The sequence below is a fragment of the Nilaparvata lugens genome, chromosome 11, assembly GCF_014356525.2.
Source record: "Nilaparvata lugens isolate BPH chromosome 11, ASM1435652v1, whole genome shotgun sequence".
NCBI lineage: Eukaryota > Metazoa > Arthropoda > Insecta > Hemiptera > Delphacidae > Nilaparvata > Nilaparvata lugens.
This window is the reverse complement of record NC_052514.1, coordinates 2,493,351-2,514,514: the sequence shown is the minus strand read 5'-3', so window position 1 is coordinate 2,514,514 and position 21,164 is coordinate 2,493,351. Positions and strand designations below refer to the sequence as shown.

The 21,164-nt window shown below is 31.4% G+C and overlaps 1 protein-coding gene across 1 annotated transcript; it reads right to left on the bottom strand.

Moving 5' to 3' along the window:
- Positions 1–297: 297 nt before the first annotated feature.
- On the bottom strand, positions 298–18,031 carry LOC111055859. The gene is made up of 6 exons (XM_039437404.1): positions 17,656–18,031; positions 7,847–7,934; positions 6,330–6,786; positions 4,532–4,617; positions 2,701–2,833; positions 298–565 (listed from the first exon to the last, which is right to left on the bottom strand). Exons 1-6 carry the CDS (start codon positions 17,664–17,666, stop codon positions 375–377), a joined length of 966 nt encoding a protein of 321 aa, XP_039293338.1. The 5' UTR covers positions 17,667–18,031; the 3' UTR covers positions 298–374.
- Positions 18,032–21,164: the final 3,133 nt, after the last annotated feature.

Here is a 21,164-nt window from a genome sequence, read left to right as displayed (position 1 = left end):
TAATACCGTGGGTAGGTAGAGCAGTTTATAAAAAGAACACAGTCATAGTCAAGATATTTCATCTGTAGAACAGCTGTTTTGACGAATTTCAAAAAATCATCAAATTTCACAATTCACATAAAGGAAAAAGTACTCTGAAAACAATTGTATATACACATAAATATACAGTAGTCTGATCGTAGTTGCAAATATGTTGCCGTCAATCGTCATTATGTTATTCCCCTAAATTATTCTCGTTTGATAATGAGGTTTATAGTTCAATGAGCAAGGAAAGTTGTGTGAGTGTACCACACCAGATTTTTTCAATTTAAGAATAATATATTTATTTATGGTAATATATAAATACCAGATCTATAATGTAGGAAGGTATATCTCTAATAGCTGAGGGTCGAACATTTTTCCATATCACTAGAGGTCAATGTAGGTCTGAAATTTTCTATGTTCGATCTGAAAAAATTAGGATCTTGGCTTTCAATGGCAGCATTATCAATGGCTTGTTGCTTCTGATCATAGTACAATTTGTGGTAATACCTGTGCACTACTATGATGCTATACAGTCCGAAACCTGTGAAAAAGAAACAATGACATTTATTACAATATTATACTAGTAGTTCTGTGAACAGTAGACCTCGGGCTCAGTGAGTTACATTGACCTGTTGTTATGTTTTCTCAAAAATTAATAGATAATTTATCAATTAAAAATGTCTTGAAAAAATCCTAAATAAACATAGAGCTTTCTGTCCTATATCGTACCGTGACGTGTCGTCCCGGAATGTGAGTGTGAGCGCTGTTATCAGGTCTGGCTGCAACTGTCTACAACGTTGATGGAAATATACAATTTTCAAGATGTTCGATGTTTTTGAACGGGTAGTATTACAGTCAACTGTCTACTAACGTTAACGGAAAGATACATTTTCAAGATGTTCGATATTTTTTTGAACGGGTAGTATTATAGTCCACTAGACAGCTGATTTATGATGAATAATTCTATAGTCTGATTTTTACGGTAATATTTGCGTATGAAGGAGGTTCCTTTTTCCTTTTATATCAACCTTGAAATGCAAAATTTCCAAAAACCTTGTATATACGTCGACGCGCAATTTAAAAAGGAACATACCTGTCAAATTTCATGAAAATCTATTACCGCGTTTCGCCGTAAATGCGCAACATAAAAACATTAAGAGAAATGTCAAACCGTCGACTTGAATCTTAGACCTCACTTCGCTCGGTCAATAACAAGTCCTGAAAGATACAGTATACAGGTAAAGTTCAGTTGAAACACTAAAACTTATCAAATAGGCCTATACCCTTCATTTTAATACAACACAGCTAGTTACAACTTTTAAAGACACATTTTCAAGAGAGTTTGAAATTTAAAATGGCTTTTCAAGACTTGAAACTATAGTGAGGTCCACGTTATTGTGTTTGATTAGCAATGGTATTGCTAGCCTTGTCTATCATTCAACAAATCGGATAGCGCTATCTCTTTCTCTCACTTTGCTCTGTTGCCAGATCGTATTTTGAAAATGTACAATAATTGATAATTATTCAACGAAATATTTCATCTTAATTATGACATTTTATTATGAAATTATTGAAAAATGTAATTTCTTGCTTAATAAAATATAATTGATTATTTTAAACGAGAATGAACAGTTAATATTACATCAATAAACCTGTATCAGCTACCGTCTATAGAAGGTATTGACAAGACGATAAAGGATGGGCAACGTGTTGTTCTCCTATCTTTCTCCACTGCCATTATAACGTGGACCTCACTATAGTTACAACTCTTCAAGACTTATTTTTTGTGAGAAAGTGAGTTTGAAATTTAAAATAGCTCTTGACGAGTTGAAACCTTATTGTGATAAGATTATGCAATACAATCCGAAACCTGTAAAAAACCAATGGGCTTCATATTAAACTCATGTAGTTTTTCAGTCTATTTAAAAAAAACATAAATTATTGACTTGAAGCATATAGTGATCCAGCAATTTTATTCTCATTGTTACTCTGTTATTTTAATTGTTTAAGTACTATTGAACGAAAATCTCAATTAAATGCTGTGAATCACCCCGAAGACTTCTGCTACTCCAAATATTGACAACAGGGTAAACAGCTAGATGGAAATTTGATGAGCGCCACAAAACAAAAAATATTTGTCATTTCCATCTAGCTATTTACCCTGTTGTCAATATTTGCAGTAGCAGAAGTCTTCGGGGTGATTTACAGCATTTAATTGGGATTTTCGTTTAATAATACTTGAAGAGTTAAAATAACAGAGTAATAATTAAAATAGAATGCTGGATCATTATAATAATTATGCTTTAAGTCAATATTTTCTGAAATAGTCTGAAAAACTCCATGTTTAATGATACTTACTGTATCATTAATTAGCATTTTAGCAAATGCAACTTCCAATTTAATTCCATCAATTGTTTCATTGTATATTGCGTTTTATCATTGTATTTTTGTGTGTTGGGAATAAAATTGAATCAAATTTTGCCAGAAATTCATGTTTTGTGACTCAGCAGGTTTTAGAATAGAGTTCTCCGATTGCACAACATTTCTAGTGTGAATTTTATAGGAAGTTGAATTCCTAACCTAACCTAACCTAACCTAACCTAACTTTTCATTACTTATTGACTTTTCATGATCAATTAATTATTTAGGCTACATATTTATTAATTTGATACTCACAGATTCTTGTGAACTGTATCACCAGGAGAGGGAAATCTGATGAATAGATTGCAATGCACACCAGTAAGCTAACATCAAAAACCAAAATGAATATCTGCCCGGCTAACCAAACTGCAATCATGGGGCCGCTATCCTAAAAAAGAAACACATTGAATCACATTGATATCATATGAATCACATTGAAATACTTCATCTATATTCTATATAATTATATAAACGCGAAATGGCACTCACTCACTGACTGACTGACTGACTCACTCACTCACTCACTCGCATAACTAAAAATCTACCGGACCAAAAACGTTCAAATTTGGTTGGTATGTTCAGTTGGCCCTTTAGAGGCGCACTAAGAAATCTTTTGGCAATATTTTAACTCTAAGGGTTGTTTTTAAGGGTTTAAAGTTCGTCTTTTAGCATGTATATTCTTCTTATTCTCTTAATTATAATTGAAAAATGTCCATACCATATGTTAATATAGAACTATAATCTAGAGAGAGTACCTCTTCGAAAAAGTTGTTAACTGGTAACTAAATTAATAATTTTGTCAGGTTGGCATTAAGTTGAGTTGGCTTTGTTAGGTTGGCACCAAGTTGAAGATTGAAATGCATTTATCGCGGAAAAATTGATTGGGCACTGCTACTCCAATCAGAGCTATTCCTGGGAATATTATATTACTAGCTGTCAGGCTAGCTTCGCTCGCCATATCCGTTTAGTCTGGACCCCCGACTGGATCGTCCTAACATATGATAAAAATGCTGAAATGAAAAATGCAGGCGAGCGAAGCGAGCCTGCTGATATTATTCTTGAACGATCCAGTCGGGGGTCCAGGGGACGGAGCCCCCTTGCTAGACGGATATGGCGAGCGAAGCGAGCCTGACGGCTAGTTCATCCATATAATTATTTATTCTCAAGCTGATTTCACACCAAAGTAATTAACAAAATGTTTATTTCTCCATCCTTATAGATTCTATTAGATTAAATATAACTTATCATACACATGATGAGCATATGTGTTTGTCAAGTTCCGTTCAATCTAATAGAATCTTTAAGGAAGGAAAAATAAACATTTTGTTTAAAAAATAACTTTGGATTGAACGCAGCTATACCTACACTAAAAATGAAAATAATTGAGACGAGAAAACACTCTTTCAATTTCTATTTCATTTTCTCCTATAACAATCTCATCATCAATAAAAAGTGCTAAAATTATCTTAGAGTCTATACAGTCTCAGGAATGAATAGACAATTCAACACTTACTATTTCCAGCTGAACTTTTATAAAAATACTGTATAGATGCATGATAAAGTACATTATAAAAATATAATATTAAAGGAGCTTGCTTGAAACCATACAAACCTTTCTTAGTTTCACAGTTTTATTTTTATCAAATCATCATTAACTTTTGCTAAGATAAGTCAAGATTCATATCAAATCAAATGTTGTTATTGTCGTTTACAATTATACATGTATTGAGACAAAGTGTAATGAAAACGGAGCATACTAAAGCTGAGATGGATAAAAACATGAGATAAATAGAATCTAAACTACGGTACGGTATATAGAATCCATAGCTATGAAAAGATTCATACACCTGCTACACAGTACTCCCAATGGATGGGTAACCATCACTTGATGAGCCGGCTCCGCTAAATGAATATCATTTTTGAGATAGACAATAAAATTGCTTCTCAATGATATGGATTTTTGAATTTATATTTTTTATAGGATTATGTGCTTGGTTCATATTTATTTTGTATTAATACTATTATTATTTGTTTATTGATATATTTTATTCATTTTTTTTCATAATTATTATTATTTTATACTCACAGTATGAGCTCCAAAAAGCAGCCACGCATTGCTAGTAACTCCTATTCCGAGTATTGAGCCAACCAAAATCAAGAAAAAAGTTGAATCTAGAAATAAAACATTAGAGAACCTTATTATTCAAACAGTAGGTGATGATAATATTAACATGAGCTGAGAATGGGAATGAACTTGATTTCATGAAAAAAGGGAAATAAAATAATAGAGAATACAAAATATAAATATAAGGTATGAAAAGATTATGCCTATTTCAAAGTATAATTTATATAATATGTATTTATTTATTTTTATTTATATTTTTCACAAAGAAGCACTGATTGGTTGATTGATTGATTGATTGAGTACTTTATTTATGTAGATTACAATATATACTGGCTTATACACTTATATACAATGGCTTACAATACAGCAAAATTATAGATGAATTTACATAATATAGACTAAGAAAATAATTATTGAACTGTATATGATATGAAAAAGTAATTTGTAATATAATAACTATAGTTTTTGTTATGCATCTACATAAATTGGCGGAGCTTTGGACATATCAATGTCCATTCTTCGGAAAGAATATTAAAAATATCCTCCCCACTAACTCTCTACCAAAAGATTGGGGGAGAAAAACAGAGGATACTCCTTGTACTATTTCTCTCCCAAATTTAGATAACATTTTTACAGTTTATAGATAACAAGTCCAAAATAGGGTTATGATTTCACTTTACTAAAATTTAGTACATTTCCACTCAAAAACAACGAAAACTAAGATTTTTAAATTTTGACGGATGAAAACAGAATAAAAAACAAAAATATCACACTCAAATCACCATTAATTGAAAATTTTACAAAATTTAGAGCCAGAATTATATTAGAATGAATGTATTAGAGAAATGAGTACCGTACTAGAGAGAATATTAACACAAAAAACTATGTCACAAAAACTTATCAATTATATTTCAGATTCTTTCAATACATTTTTATTCAAATAAATTATTCGTTTTTTTATCAATTTTTGTTGTCTATTTCAATCATAGTCAGAGTGCACATTGACACACAAAGACTGTAAGAAAAAATTCAATTTCATTTCAATTCATTCATAAAACACAAAAATTCAATGAGAAAAAACAATAATTAATAAGTATATAACACAATAAAAATTAAGACAAAATACTATAATGATGTGGTTTGTTGGAAAAAAAGAGGGGAAAAAGCCTTGCCTACTATGGTTTCCCATGTAGGCCTAATAGGCAGGTATAAGCTACAGTACCTATACTATACCGTACCGTATATATTTATATTATATTGTAGGCTAGGCCTGTTGGTCCTTCTCTTATCATGTACGGTATTTGATTTGTGCATTGGTTAATATAAATGAATAAATGAATAACATATAGGGAAAAGGTGTGACTGGAATGTGAAAGATGGTAGGTATTATAGGCAGGGCTTTTAGGAAAGGTTATGATAAATTTGTTCCATACAAATATATATAGTGCAATATTTATAGTTTCATATTTATTTATTTATCACATTGTGTACAAATACTTGACATGAGGAAAGGCACAACAGGCTCATGCCCAAAACTGTACCATTTCCAATTTATACTATATACTGTCCAAATCAAAATGTTGGTTTGGTTTATTTAATGTTCATTATACAAAATTTCAAAATCAGAAATCAAACAGATCGAAATTTCAGAAGTTTATGTGTAGAAATGAAGCCGGCAATGGTTTTCAAGAACTTTAGTGTAACAATATATTATTATGTTTGAAGTATTTTTTTAATACCTTAGTTTGATTCAACCTACCTCCGGCAACAGCAAACAATATCCTATGAACAATCTCAGTGACTTCCGAACCCACAAAATCCTCAAGGATCACCGTAGGTTCAGTATTCCAGCTGCTCCATTGATACGACCCAACATAATCGTCCATCTTATCGGGAGTTGAAGATTTCGATTTATACCATTCATTAATGAACGGATAGGAATTCCCGAACTGGTTGTTATCATACGCTAGGACCCGATCCAAACCAACTAAGTACACTGATCGCGAGTAATCTTGTTCATAATCTTTCAAAAATTTCAGAAGTTTATGCGTGGAAATGAAGCCGGCAATGGTTTTCAAGAACTTTAGTCTCTCTGGATTTTTATCGTAGAGATTTTCATCGTAGTTTTTCATCGCTCCGTAGAGAAATTCGTCTATACCCTTTGCGCCGTTTATAGCGTAGATTATCAACGCCAAAAACGGTATGAAAGAGGTTATCTGGAAAATAAATGAATAGAAGATCATTAATAATAGATCGGCGTTTACTCATTCAAATATTGAAGTATAGTTATAATTATATTCAAATTGAAAAATTATCCATCAATATAGGATTTGAAAAAATGATGGTACAGTATAGGCCTACAGTTGGTTGTTAGTAATGATTATTAAGACAGGAGGAGTAGGAGGAGGAGGAGGAGGAGGTGGAGGAGGAAGAGGAGGACGAGGAGGAGGAGGAGTAGGAGGAGGAGCAGAAGGAGGTGAAGGAGAAGGAGAAGGAGAAGAAAAAGAAGAAGAAGGAGGTTATTTAGGTACGTAGTTGAAATGAGAAGATATGAATACTGAAAAGGAATGCACTGAAAAAAGCATTTCATTGCATATATTTAGACTAGAATAGTTGAGATTTTTGAACGTATATTATTCCCTTACTTTACTAGAACATGCTAGGCTAAAATATTAGGTAGAATAAAATATCTAGCATCAGAAAATTGAATGCTCGCATTAAATTCATTGGCCTGAAAGTAATTTTGGGCCCATTGGAAAATTTGTTATGAAGTTTGGAAATATCTAAGAATGAGAAACAAGTTCATTAAACTAATTGAAAATCTACTAATTAAGAATAAGAGTCTGTGCATTGATAGGCTACCATGAACATAGTAATATTATTGATGAAAATAATAATCTAGGACAGAAATAATTCATATTATTCATTAATTTATTGATACAATATCAGCTTAGCCATTATAAATAAGAATCATGACAGAGAGAGAGAGAGAGAGAGAGAGAGAGAGAGAGAGAGAGAGAGAGAGAGAGAGAGCAACGTGCCTATATAGGCCAAAACTGCTCTTCTCCTAAATCGAAATCCAATTTTAAACAGTGTAGGTCTAAAATTTCCAAAATATAAATTTCAAGATTTGAAGTTCAATTTCCAGTCCAAGAATATTGGAAATAAGAGAAATCTAATAAATAATAGACTATATGGGAGATCTACAAAGGTTTGTTCTTACTTCGAGTACCGGTAGTAGGCCTACTTTCTTTAAATTCAAGAAAAAATACTCACAAAATTAAACCATCCAATGATCAAAGTGACTTTTCTAAGAGACCATTTGCAGAATGCTTTTTTGAACAGTCTCTTCATGCTTTTCATACTGGAATGAGAAAAACTTATATAAATTAAAGTGTTTCAAACTACCACAAAAAATAACTTATCTCTAAGAATTGATCAATAGGCTAATAAATTACAGATAATTAATTATCATACTCTCAAAACACCTTTTAATAAAGCTTGAATATGTTGAATTGTGATAGGACACGAGTTTGAAAGATTTTTGGTACGGTACTACTGAAAAAAGAGAAAATATTATGAAGTGTTCCAAAATGCCACAAAAATGTATTCAAAAAAATTGACCAATATAGTTGCACACAATCATACTCTTAAAATACCTCTCAATAAAACAGAAAGATTAAGGCCCGGTTGCACAACAGCCGGTTAAATTTTAACCGTGATTAATTTCACGAGAACCAATCAGAGATGGCGTTTTTGAAAAGACGGCTTCTCTGATTGGTTCTCGTGGAATTAATCACGGTTAAAATTTAACCGGCTGTTGTGCAACCGGCACTTTGAATTTAAAGCAAACACAATCAAACTCGACATTTTTCAAATCTATAATTATATAAGACAATAATTTTATATGAATGATTATAATCTCAATATAATTCTCTATAGTTAAGACTGAGAGATTATAATATTGTTTTATGTGTAGTGGAACACGCGATGTCAGAGTAGAGAATAAATAAACATCAAATAAATAATATGATGTATATGTATATAGGTTCTTCTCCACACAATACTCCTCAAAAAATAGGATACAGATGGAAATTAGTGAGAAATATTGCATTTATTCAAATGCTAATGGTCTGAATGATGACCAACAACAGGTCGAAACGATCGTCACTACAAAAGTAAGTGTATTTTCACTTCAAAAGTGTTTTTTAAAATTCAAGTTTAAATGCTAATAAATGGATAAATATTATTGAACGAAAATCCCAATTGAATGCTGTAATAACCCCGAAGACTTCTAATTATCAAGTTGTTTCACCCTGTTGTCAATATTTGCAGTAGCAGGGTAGAAGTCTTTGGGGTGATTTACACACCGTCTTCACCCTGAAGACCTCCACCTTAGACTTCTAATTATCTAGCTGTTTACCCTTTTATATATTTGCAGTAGCAGAAGTCTTCGGGGGTGATTTACAGCATTTAATTGGGATTCTCGTTCAATTATTATTATAAGAATAGGATACTAAGCTGAAAATTATTATGATGTGATAGTGATACAGTCAACTAGAATAATACTTCAATTGAAACAATAGCCTATTAATTACAAATTATAATACAGACTTTCCCAGATAATTACTATTTTCATTCTATACACTATTGTATTTGTTTTGTAGTTTTATCTACAATAATTATTTTTCGCCCCACTTGGATGTAATGAGCTGGTTTTCGTGCGTCATGGAGGCCGAAAATGATTGTTTTCTGACCAGGCCGGTAAAATTTTACGGGCTGTAAACTTAATATAACCTTGAAGTCGACTGATTCTGACTGGTTGTGAACGTGTTTACAAAATGGTTTATGAAACGGAATCAGTTTATGCTTCTAGAATTGAATAAGTATTCTGCAATAAGATACTATCATTTTATTTGGATGATTAAAATACAGATAAGTTATATATTATAAACTATTCAAATTCGATTTTCAGAGTAGGATAGAACTCCTAACCTGAACTTCAGAAGTCAAGGACAACAAGCATTGTTGACGTTGACATTCAGATTGGCCAAATTTCAAGTGTGCTAAAACAGCTGATCAAACAACTTTTCATTATTTGTGTTTATTATTCAAGAATCTCAACATTTATAATAATATCATCTTATTGTCATTTGGAAGAATGAAAAGTATAAACTCAACCTCTTACATAATTGAACATAGTCTTTTAGGTTATTTAGACAAATCAGAATAAAAAAAAATACTTGGACAATTTCTTGATATTCAGATTACCTCAGATTTGCTAGACCTTCCTGTTTTGCTTTCGGAAGTGCTTGATAAACAATTATTATTCTCATATTTTTATTGTTCATTTTTCTGTGTGGCAAAAAATAACGTTCTCACCATGGGCAAAAATGTTTTTCCGGCTCTCAATCTTTTCTAGTCCTCGGCCTACGGCCTCGGACTTGAAAACCGATTTTGAGCCAGAAAAGTCTCATTTTCGGCCCTAGGTGTGGAATATACTATTACGCTGCGAGTTTTATAGCATCCTTTTTAATGTTTATTGTACAAACAATAGCTCTGAATAACAAAACTGAACATACATGTCTATAGAGGTACGTTAGGTGTAGGTATAAAATTAATATAAATGAATAAAAATATAATTCTTTTTTTGTCTCTCTTCATCCTACTTGTTCAAGTACAACAGTTTTGTTGATATCAATATTATAATAAATTGTTGTTATTATCTTAAATTACGGTACACTTAAATCTACACTTTTAAATCGTGAGTAGGCTACTGTTGTAAAAATGTGAGATATAACAACACAATTTATTACAACAAAAATATAAATTTAATGAAAACACTGGGTTGTTGTCAAAAATATTACTTATTTATTGTAAAAATCACAAAAATGTTTCAACACAAATGGTTTCATCTTCAGTGTGAGAAATTCAAAATAATTGCGATAAGTTTGAAATTTGAGAAATATTTGCGAAATTCAAAATAAGGTGAGAAATTCAAAAGTTCTGAAGATGACACCGTTGGTGTTGAAACATGTTTGTGATTTTCACAATAAAAAAAGTGATATTTTTGAAAAAATCCCTGTTTTTCATTATGGATAGAGGATAGATATCACAACATCTCACCAGCAATAGTATATCTGAAGATATAAATTTATTTCATTCACTCTCACTTGGAAATTGCACTAAGATGTTGAAACATTTTTTGAAGAAGAGCTTTTAATAGGCTTATAATAAATGAATAAATATCTTTATTGTCACAGAATGTTTACACATTATAGACAACGTCATGTTTGGTAACTCTAGTAAATACAAGGCAAACATGAGCCTGCAACAACAAGCACACAAAGTCAATTTTACAAAGTTCAATACATCCATTACACTCTAAATTAGGTATAAATTATATTTCCCAATCATTTATCAACTACTTATATATCATTTATCATATTGATTATATATACATTTTCCAATTTATAGAAAAATAGTTGGCTATTTTATATGGGGTTTCTCCTATTAAAGCTTCCTTTACTTTCAACTTAAAAGCACTTTTACATAAAGATCTTATAGTGGCAGGCAAATGATTATAGTTTCACCGCCATATAGGGATTTAGTTTTTGAGATGCACTGTGCTGATACCTAGGAACTCTTAAGCTATTTTCATTTCTTGTTGCATAATTATGGTGGTGTCTATTCACATCAAATTTTTCAATGTTAAAGTGTACAAATACAACTGTGAAATAAATATAGAGAGCTGGGAATGTCATCACTCTCATTTTCTTAAACAAAGGTTTGCAGCTTTCTCGGTATTCTGCATAAAGTATTCAAAAGGTATTCAATAAAGAGTACTTGAATATATATTTCCTCATAGAATAAGAGTGGCCCTAATAAAAAAGTTACCGTAATATACTTAATGAGTGATTTAATTTAATTAAACAAAACCTACTCCAGAACATGGTACGCCACAGTGAAGTAGGCCAATTTCCACACGGAAAAAATAAACAAGTAGAGGACACATTATAAGAATTTTTGTAACTCACTATTGTATGTTATATTGTAATTGCTGTGCTACCAATTTTTCCTTAATCGGTTGGAATAGCATTTAACACCTATTAACCTAAGGATAGTTGTCGGCTCCAATCTAATAGATTCTTGATAAATTATGAATGGATCTATCGCCTATGAATGAGAAATCCAGTTTTCAGAGCAAATGAACTTATAATCTTCAGATGAATTTATACAAATACACAAAGAACTATATCTTATAAGCCTAATTATTAGAGTAACTACGAACTAAAATACTTATCTAGTTTACAGTTGAAAAACAGTGGCTATTGGCTTGAATACACAAATAGCAAATTACGAACAAAATAGAACACTAAAATTTGTTTAAAACTCAATTTAAAACATTAATAAACGAAAATGATTCAGAGCAAAATTTTACAACAACACACGTAGCCAGCCATTTTTCTAGAGAAGGCAGAACAGGAAAAACCTAAGTTACAAGTCACAGAGCCAACGCCTTGTTCGGTGTCGATTTTTACAGACACGTCACCAAAAAATTATAACTTACAAGTTTAGAATTCACATTCTACATCTGTTCTCAATAAAATTTTATTTTGAAACTGTTATTTTAAACTTTCATATATATACTCTATTCAAATAAACTATTTATTTTGTTTCTCAGCCTCGGTGACACCATGGAACAATGCAACAATCATTTACGATAAAAAATTCTCTGTCGAAAAGTTTGTCCGTCTATTGATGACTCTGATATTTACTATAAAGTTTCATAGATCTCGAATTGAAGATTCGATTCCAATGTGAGAAGAAAAAAATGTAATATTACAAATACCCCCCTCTTGACATAAAAAAATTTTACTGTTTGAAAATTTAAAGAAAAAAAATTACATTGACCCTAATGAAAATTGTTGAAAATTAAATTCGAGAACAGTAACAATTTTTTCTAGAATAACATTACATGTCATCCTATAATATTGAAAATTATTATAAAAATTCATCAATAGCGTTTGTTATATGTTTCCAAACAATATTTCAAAATATAGAATATCAATATTACTTTTGATTTAGCTTTATAATTTAAAGGAAAATATCTCAACAGAAAGTTTAATATGTAAAGAATAGTTTTTTGAAATTGCACATAAATTTAATAGATAGAAAAATTTAATTTTTATTGCATAAAAAAAATTTAGTATGTTGAATGAAAAATTTATTATTTTTATTATTATTATTTTTTTTTTAAATGAATTGATTAATTGTTACATTTAATTTTCACATAAAATTTCAATAAATCAAAAAATGTTCATTTCTTTCACTATTGACGCGGTTGATTTTATTGATGCACATTTTGGAAAACAGTCCGTTAAGGCACTCAGTATGATTTTCAGTTAAGTGTGACTCCAATGTGATGACGTTAGTGTTGGGCTGATCTGGATGCACGTAGTGTTGGGCTAATACTTGTAGTCGACTGATGCATATCAAACTCGATACAGGTGACATCTCAGTTAGCATTGCCTCATGCTTGTAGTAGACGGCTGCATACCAAACTCGATACAGGTGACATCTCAGTTAGCATTGCTTCATGTTTGTAGTAGACGGCTGCATTCCAAATTCAATACAGAGTCACATAAATTTTGTATCATATTTGTAATTATACAATGTACATTTCAGGCTTGAAATGACAATGTAATTCGTTTTTGGAAAAGAGATAGACGCTGCATACAGGTTTAATTTAGGTGAGGATTAATTAGGTAAGGTTTGGTTTTTTGATATTTTCAGCTTTCAAGGTTTAGAGTTCTGCATACAGGAATAATTTAGGAGAGGATTTTTGAATCAATTCTTTCATGATACTGTGACTGTTATTCTGAATTCAAAGTTGTGAATGTGAACATGGATGGCAATTACCTCCAGGTAATGTAGTAGTGTTGAAGTTTGAGATACAAAGTCAGCAATAAGCGTTGGCATTGTTATTGGCGTATGCTTTGGTGTCGGCATTGATTTTGGCATTGGCATCAGCATTGGCGCAGATTTTGGCATCAGCATTGGCGTAGCTATTGGCATTGGCGCAGGCATTGGCATCAGCACAGGCATCGGCGTAGATTTTGGCATTTTGGCGTAGTTATTAGTGTTGATATTGGCGTAGTTATTAGTGTAGGCATCAGCGTAGATTTTGGCGTAGTTATTGGTGTAGGCTGCAGCGTAGATGAGTCACACTAGTTCGAAAATCACCCAAATGTTCTTAACACTCTTCATGGCGTTCACTTGTTGCTGATTTCGAGATTCACATGATAACTATTTCAATGTTAATGTCTGTGCTGTACCTGTTATCTTAAAATGCTTCTAAACACAAACTACATTTCATGACAAAACTTTACTATCAATCATTAAACAAGAAACCATTCAAAACATCAATAATCTTTTGCTTCAAAGGCAATCAATATTCATAAGTAATCTGCATCCATGGCAATCAACATTATTAATCATTATTTTTGCATCTATGGCAATCAACATTATTAATCAACATGAAAATATTATCTCATTACTGCCTCTCTAAGTCATAACCTCTGTTATTCCTTCTTTAGGCAATAATGGGTTTCCATCTCAAAAAACAATCACATACCAGCAAAATTCTAATCAACAAACCCCACTAAAAATTCTACATACACTCCAGCATCCATTTCAAACGATAATCAATCATATCAAAATTTATAGAACAAACAGTTTTAAAATTTAAAAAAAAAATATATTACAAAACACTTTAGAAAAATTTTAGCCTTCAACTCATTTCAATTTATAATATAACACAACGTTTTTATTCAATAAAAACATTATTATTCAAGCTAACTTTCATTAATACATCACATATATATGGCTACAGAATTCATTAATACTTTCAAATTTTGAAGTTTATTTATTATAATAACATAATTTATAATTTAAAGACTGTATAATAAGTACAAACATTTCAAGATTATAATACAAAGATGATCAAGATGAATAATGGGTAAATAAGTTCCCTAAAAAATACAAAAAAGAGAAAAAGAAAACTGGGTAAATAAATTCCCTAAAACAATACAAAGAAGAGAAAGATTAATTAGAGCCTATCCTACATGTCAGTACTGAACTTTCATGAGGAAGTATATTTAATAAAATATATACTATGGAATTTTGTAAATTCCAAGTATGACTCTAATTTGTTATAATTGTGAGCTATCACTCCCACAAAAACAACTGGTGAAGGAAAAATGTTGACTATTGTGACTGGGTGGATAGTTCCTAGATGTCTGTAAGGCAATGTGATAGCAGACTCTAGTATCGGACCACAAAAACAAAAGTATGCAAAAGATTTTACAAACATTTGATGTTGCAGTCTTAAGGTTTTTATATCGCAAACAAGTAGGTCAGATAATCGAGTCCAGCCGTATGTGGTTCACGCCCACACCTCTAAAAGAATCACACCTACTTGTCTACCAAAAATCCAAAGTATTGGACAGCAAAAAAAAAAAAAAAAATGCAAAATGGGTTAAAAGCCCAGAAGAAAACTATAACCTAATTACATATGGCTTATGGCACAATATGCAATGAAAGATGAGAACATGGGACAAATTGCTCTGAAAAACCTAATTACCTAATATGATACCTAAAAAAAATAGACATGATTAAAATATGTAATACATGATGAAAAAATATACCGCAAGCAAACAATTATTTACACTACAATGGATAGATTTTGGAAAAGTTAAGTTTTATCAACAATTTAAAGATTAGGAAAATAAGCTACTATTTTAACTTCTAATATTATTTCAGAAGAATACAATTTAAATGACTATGGACAAGATTGGTTAAGATATGCATCATAGAAGAAATTTACTGAACATTACACAAAGACAGGAAAGAATTGAAATTTGAAAAGATTAAGGGCCAAGAAAATAGGCTACAGGAAAGAAAAAAGATACAATTATGGACTCTTACCATACGTAGTATTTACGGTCATTGCTATTCTGAATCCCGGCATGACACAGGATTCCTAATCATTGTGTGTGGGGAATACCCTTTCATCATGTGATTCATTGTCATCATCTTGTAAGTAAGCAACTTGAAACAACCTTTGAATACTAACACATCAATGGAGACTTTGCGTTTTGTTTTCTTCAAGAACATGATTTTATTCATGGGTTCATTTGTTTCAACAAAGCCGTTTTGCCTACAAAAGTTAGTCATGTTCACTTGAGAATGCATAGCATACACCTTTTCAATTCTCAGTTGAAGGTTGAACTCATCAACTTGACTCAAAGCAACATTCATTTTGTTTACATTATTCCTAACCTCCACAGAAACCTGTCTCATGTAATCATTCACTTTGTTTATAGTTTTCCTAACCTTCAATGTAGCAATATTACTTTCATGATAGTTGACTTTCAGTGAAGACAACTCCCTACCTACTTCTTTACTCAATTCTACTATCTCATTAGGGTTGACTTTTTCAACAACAGTAACTAGGCCTACATTGTCAGAAACTTGAATGAGTGATCCTGTATCTTAACACTACTATTATCATGCTTCAATTTGTTTTCATCTTCATGATTATCTTTCAATGTTTCATGTGCATTTTTCAATAGAAGGTTTATACTAGCCTGCTCTAGTCTAATGCTAGCAAATTCTTGCTTCATCTCATCAAACCTAGCATTTAACTTAGCATTTTGATTTTTAAACATTTGGTCTAACTTAGCATCTTGCTTATCAAACAGTTGTGTTAAGGCAGCTATTAAGTCATCATCATTTTTAATATTTTTCATATTGTATGCCATTTTGCTAGTCTGCACAGATAATATATTCATTAGGACTTGATCTCTCTTGAACCAATTTCCCACTCAGCAGTATTCAGTATACCATTCATAACCTATCAAGATATCTATCCACTAATAATTTCTATAACCAGGGATTTCATGGTGTACCATTTGGGACATATTTATTTTGTAATTAGGTCCCACCACAGGGGTAACATTTGCCGTGCTACCAATTTTTCCTTAATCGGTTGGAATAGCATTTAACACCTATTAACCTAAGGATAGTTGTCGGCTCCAATCTAATAGATTCTTGATAAATTATGAATGGATCTACCGCCTATGAATGAGAAATCCAGTTTTCAGAGCAAATGAACTTATAATCTTCAGATGAATTTATACAAATACACAAAGAACTATATCTTATAAGCCTAATTATTAGAGTAACTACGAACTAAAATACTTATCTAGTTTACAGTTGAAAAACAGTGGCTATTGGCTTGAATACACAAATAGCAAATTACGAACAAAATAGAACACTAAAATTTGTTTAAAACTCAATTTAAAACATTAATAAACGAAAATGATTCAGAGCAAAATTTTACAACAACACACGTAGCCAGCCATTTTTCTAGAGAAGGCAGAACAGGAAAAACCTAAGTTACAAGTCACAGAGCCACGCCTTGTTCGGTGTCGATTTTTACAGACACGTCACCAAAAATTATAACTTACAAGTTTGGAATTCACATTCTACATCTGTTCTCAATAAAATTTTATTTTGAAACTGTTATTTTAAACTTTCATATATATACTCTATTTAAATAAACTATTTATTCTGTTTCTCAGCCTCGGTGACACCATGGAACAATGCAACAATCATTTACGATAAAAAATTCTCCGTCGAAAAGTTTGTCCGTCTGTTGATGACTCTGATATTTACTATAAAGTTTCATAGATCTCGAATTGAAGATTCGATTCCAATGTGAGAAGAAAAATGTAATATTACATAATTTATCTAATATTTTGTGTAATTGATGTTGCAGTTTTAGTTTTTTTGGAAAAAAACATGTATTTATTATTATTTATTGATTAATTCAATTTTACTCTCAATCTATTATTTTATCAATTTCAAAGGGTACTATAATTCTATTTTATAAATAAATTAGTGAAAAAACTTCACTCACATGGGGTACTTTTTAACAAATTAATAGAAGAAATATAAAAATCTTGAAGTATAAATAAATAATAAACTAATAAATTAGTGAATATTATGATTTATCCCACCTGAAATCCATTGAGAACACAGCGATATCCAAATGCCTCCAACTATTTATCCCAAGTAAACTTTTCACCACAATTTTTTCTCAAGAAAGTTTGGAGAAGTTTGAATAAAGTTATCAAAAACACTGCTTGCTCAAGAAAATTCGGAAAACAGTCGAAAAGCAATCTGCATTAACCGACAATGCAACCTTTACTGCATCTAGAATAAAGTTATTGAAAATATTGCTTGCTCAAGAAAATTTGGAAAAACAGGCGAAAAGCAATCTGAACTGCATCAACCGACGATGCAATCAATACTGCATTTAGAGGTGTACTGAGGAGTGCATATAATAGCAGAACACTAAATTGTTATAATTGACGAAGGCTTGCTTCAATTTCCAGAAGGCTGTAGGTGGTCATGCTCCGATATATATAGGCTACCTTATTTTGTGCCACAGTATATTATGTACTATTAAGAGACTAGGTACTTGTAATGTTTTGAAGATGGGAATGGAGGCATTTATATGTATGTATTCATCTACTAAATTAAGAGCCTCACTAACCTATCTCTTATGTATAGTGAGGTCCACGTTATAATGGCAGTATTTGATTAACATTGGTGTTGCTATCCTTGTCTATCATTCGACTAAGCAGATGGCGCTATTCTTTTCTACCTCCGCAACGTTTCCATATATTTTTCAACAATGTAGAATATAATATTATAATCAATCAACAAGATATTTATTCTTAATTATGGAGATTTTTAATTTATCCAATGTGATAAATTGGAGAAAATATTAGATCAAGTCATCTATGCATATATTTATCAAATAAATTGAGTGCCTCACTGACTATACTCTCATGCATATGGCAGTATTTGATAGACAATATAGGTAGTGTTGCTATATCCTTGTCTATCATTTGAAAAAGAAGAAGATGAGAAGAAGAAGAAGAAGAAGAAGAAGAAGAAGAAGAAGAAGAAGAAGAAGAAGAAGAAGAAGAGAAGAAGAAGAAGAAGAAGAAGAAGAAGAAGAAGAAGAAGAAGAAGAAGAAGAAGAAGAGAAGAAGAAGAAGAAGAAGAAGAAGAAGAAGTTATTGGCAATAAAGTCCAGTGAAAATTATAAACTAGGTCACCATTGAAAATAAATGGGTTTATTGTCATCTATTGACATCTATTGTCGTGAATTCCTTCATGTAATTAATGCTTCGCCCCGTTCAACCAATGGTGACAGTTTTCAGTGAATTTCACTAAGGAGGAAAAGTCATGAATAATTCCCTTGAATTTGACCCTTAACTTTGGTCAATTGGCACAGAAATATAGGCTAACAGTAGCCTATTTGTTCAATGAACCTTTGACATTGGAAGTTTTTCCAAGTATTAACGGGAATTCCAGTTGTACACGGGAATTCAAATTAATAATTGTGTAATAGAAACTGTAAATTGACATTCATCGAATACTTCATGACAGGAAACATTGACAATATAAGAGGGAGATTTGTATTTTAAAAATCTGGTGTGGCGCACTCACAAAACTTTCCTTGCCGTTATGAAAATTGATCACCAGACGCTAGTGTTCACGCGCATCTCAAGTCTACTAATCAAAGATTTGAGCCAGCTGGTGACAGGACAATAACGCTGGAGACACACGAGGTCTGCTATCTCTTCATAGTGAATCATTTAATAGAATCAACAGTTGCCAAACGTTTGCAATTGAATAATCACATTTTCTCGAATTTCGAGCTTATTTTCAATTTTAGGTGAAAGGTTACTGAACATTAATTGTAGAGATTTTTTTATATGTTCAATCATTTCCACGTGAACTTTTTTGTTTAAATTGTATCTGAAGCCTGATAATTGAGAATCTAAAATCAAACTTTGCATAGATGGGGCGGAGCTCCTGAAATTTTCACACACATATGGGACTTGTGGCAGTTGATAGAGCTTGACAATTTTAGGTATAAATTTGATCAAAATCGTTGGAGCCATTGTCGAGAAAATCGCGAAAAACACTGTTTTTGGCAACATTTTTGCCATTCTAGTCGCCATCTTGAATTGCATTTGATCAAAATTGTTCGTGTCGGATCCTTATAGTGTACGGACCTTAAGTTCCAAATTTCAAGTCATTCCGTTAATTGGGAGATGAGATATCGTGTACACAGACGCACAGACCAAAAAGATATCGTGTATACAGACCAATACCCAAAAACCACTTTTATGGACTCAGGGGACCTTGAAACGTATAGAAATTTAGAAATTGGGGTACCTTAATTTTTTCGGAAAGCAATACTTTCCTTACCTATGGTAATAGGGAAAGGAAAGTAAAAATTGATTTGTCCCTGAAATTGATCAGGTAAAATGAAAACAAGGATAGCAACACCAATGTTAATCAAATACTATAATTACAACAAGTGAAATAATTCATTATTTTGAACTAGAATTAATATTACATCAGATATACCGGTATCATCATCCTCTTTAGAAGGCAGTGGCAAGGCAGAGAGTCGGAAACGCTGTTTTTTAACTTTCTTCTCTGCCAATATAACGTGAACCTCACTATAAGTCCCAGTTTATACAGGTGTAAATCTCGATTCATGATACAGACAAAACCATAAAAATGCCAGTCTGTATCATGTGAAATGTAATATATTTAATTTATATTTATTTTTTATTCTATGTATTTTTATTTAATTTACTCTTTACATGATAGGCTACAGACTGGCATTTTTATGTTTATTCTACATTCTTTAAAGGAATCTTATTTATTCATTCATTTATACAATAAGTACATTATCAGAATGATAGGGAGAGGAAAATAATAAGGTAACCTTGTGCTATTCTCCTCCCAAATTTAGATAACACATAATACAATAATAGGTTAAGTCTTGTAGTTCTTCAATTCACAAAATTTTCAGTCCTCAAATATTTTCACAAAGTAGATTTTCAATGTACATTGAACGTTGTACATTGATCTACGTAGATGCTTCAAAACTGAACGTAGAAAAAATATTTCACATTATTATACGGTAACTAAAATAGGAAATATTCACGTATCAAAAATGAATTTTGAAGAATTACCGAAACACAAACTTAATTCTGTTTCAATATACAAATAATATTTACTATTATTATTATTATTATTATTATTAATTTATAGTTCATCTTGTAAAAAAAAAACTATATAGGATCACTAGTTCAATTTTGATTTTCAATGGTATGTAGTTGATTAAATATTCTGTCCACAGCTGCGAACCAATTTTTTGATTCTCTGCATCTTTTCCTTCAAGGAAGTTTTGGAAAAAACTCAACTAACTCTCTTATCTATCAAGATGAACGAAAATTAGTCTCTGCAAACTTCAATGAAACTAAATTGGTGTTCCAATTTAAACTTCTTCTTTTTTAAACAAGTCTTCTAGCTAAACTTCTTCTTCTTCTTCTTCTTCTTCTTCTTCTTCTTCTTCTTCTTCTTCTTCTTCTTCTTCTTCTTCTTCTTCTTCTTCTTCCCCTGTCTTCTCCTTCTTCTTGTTTTTCTTCTC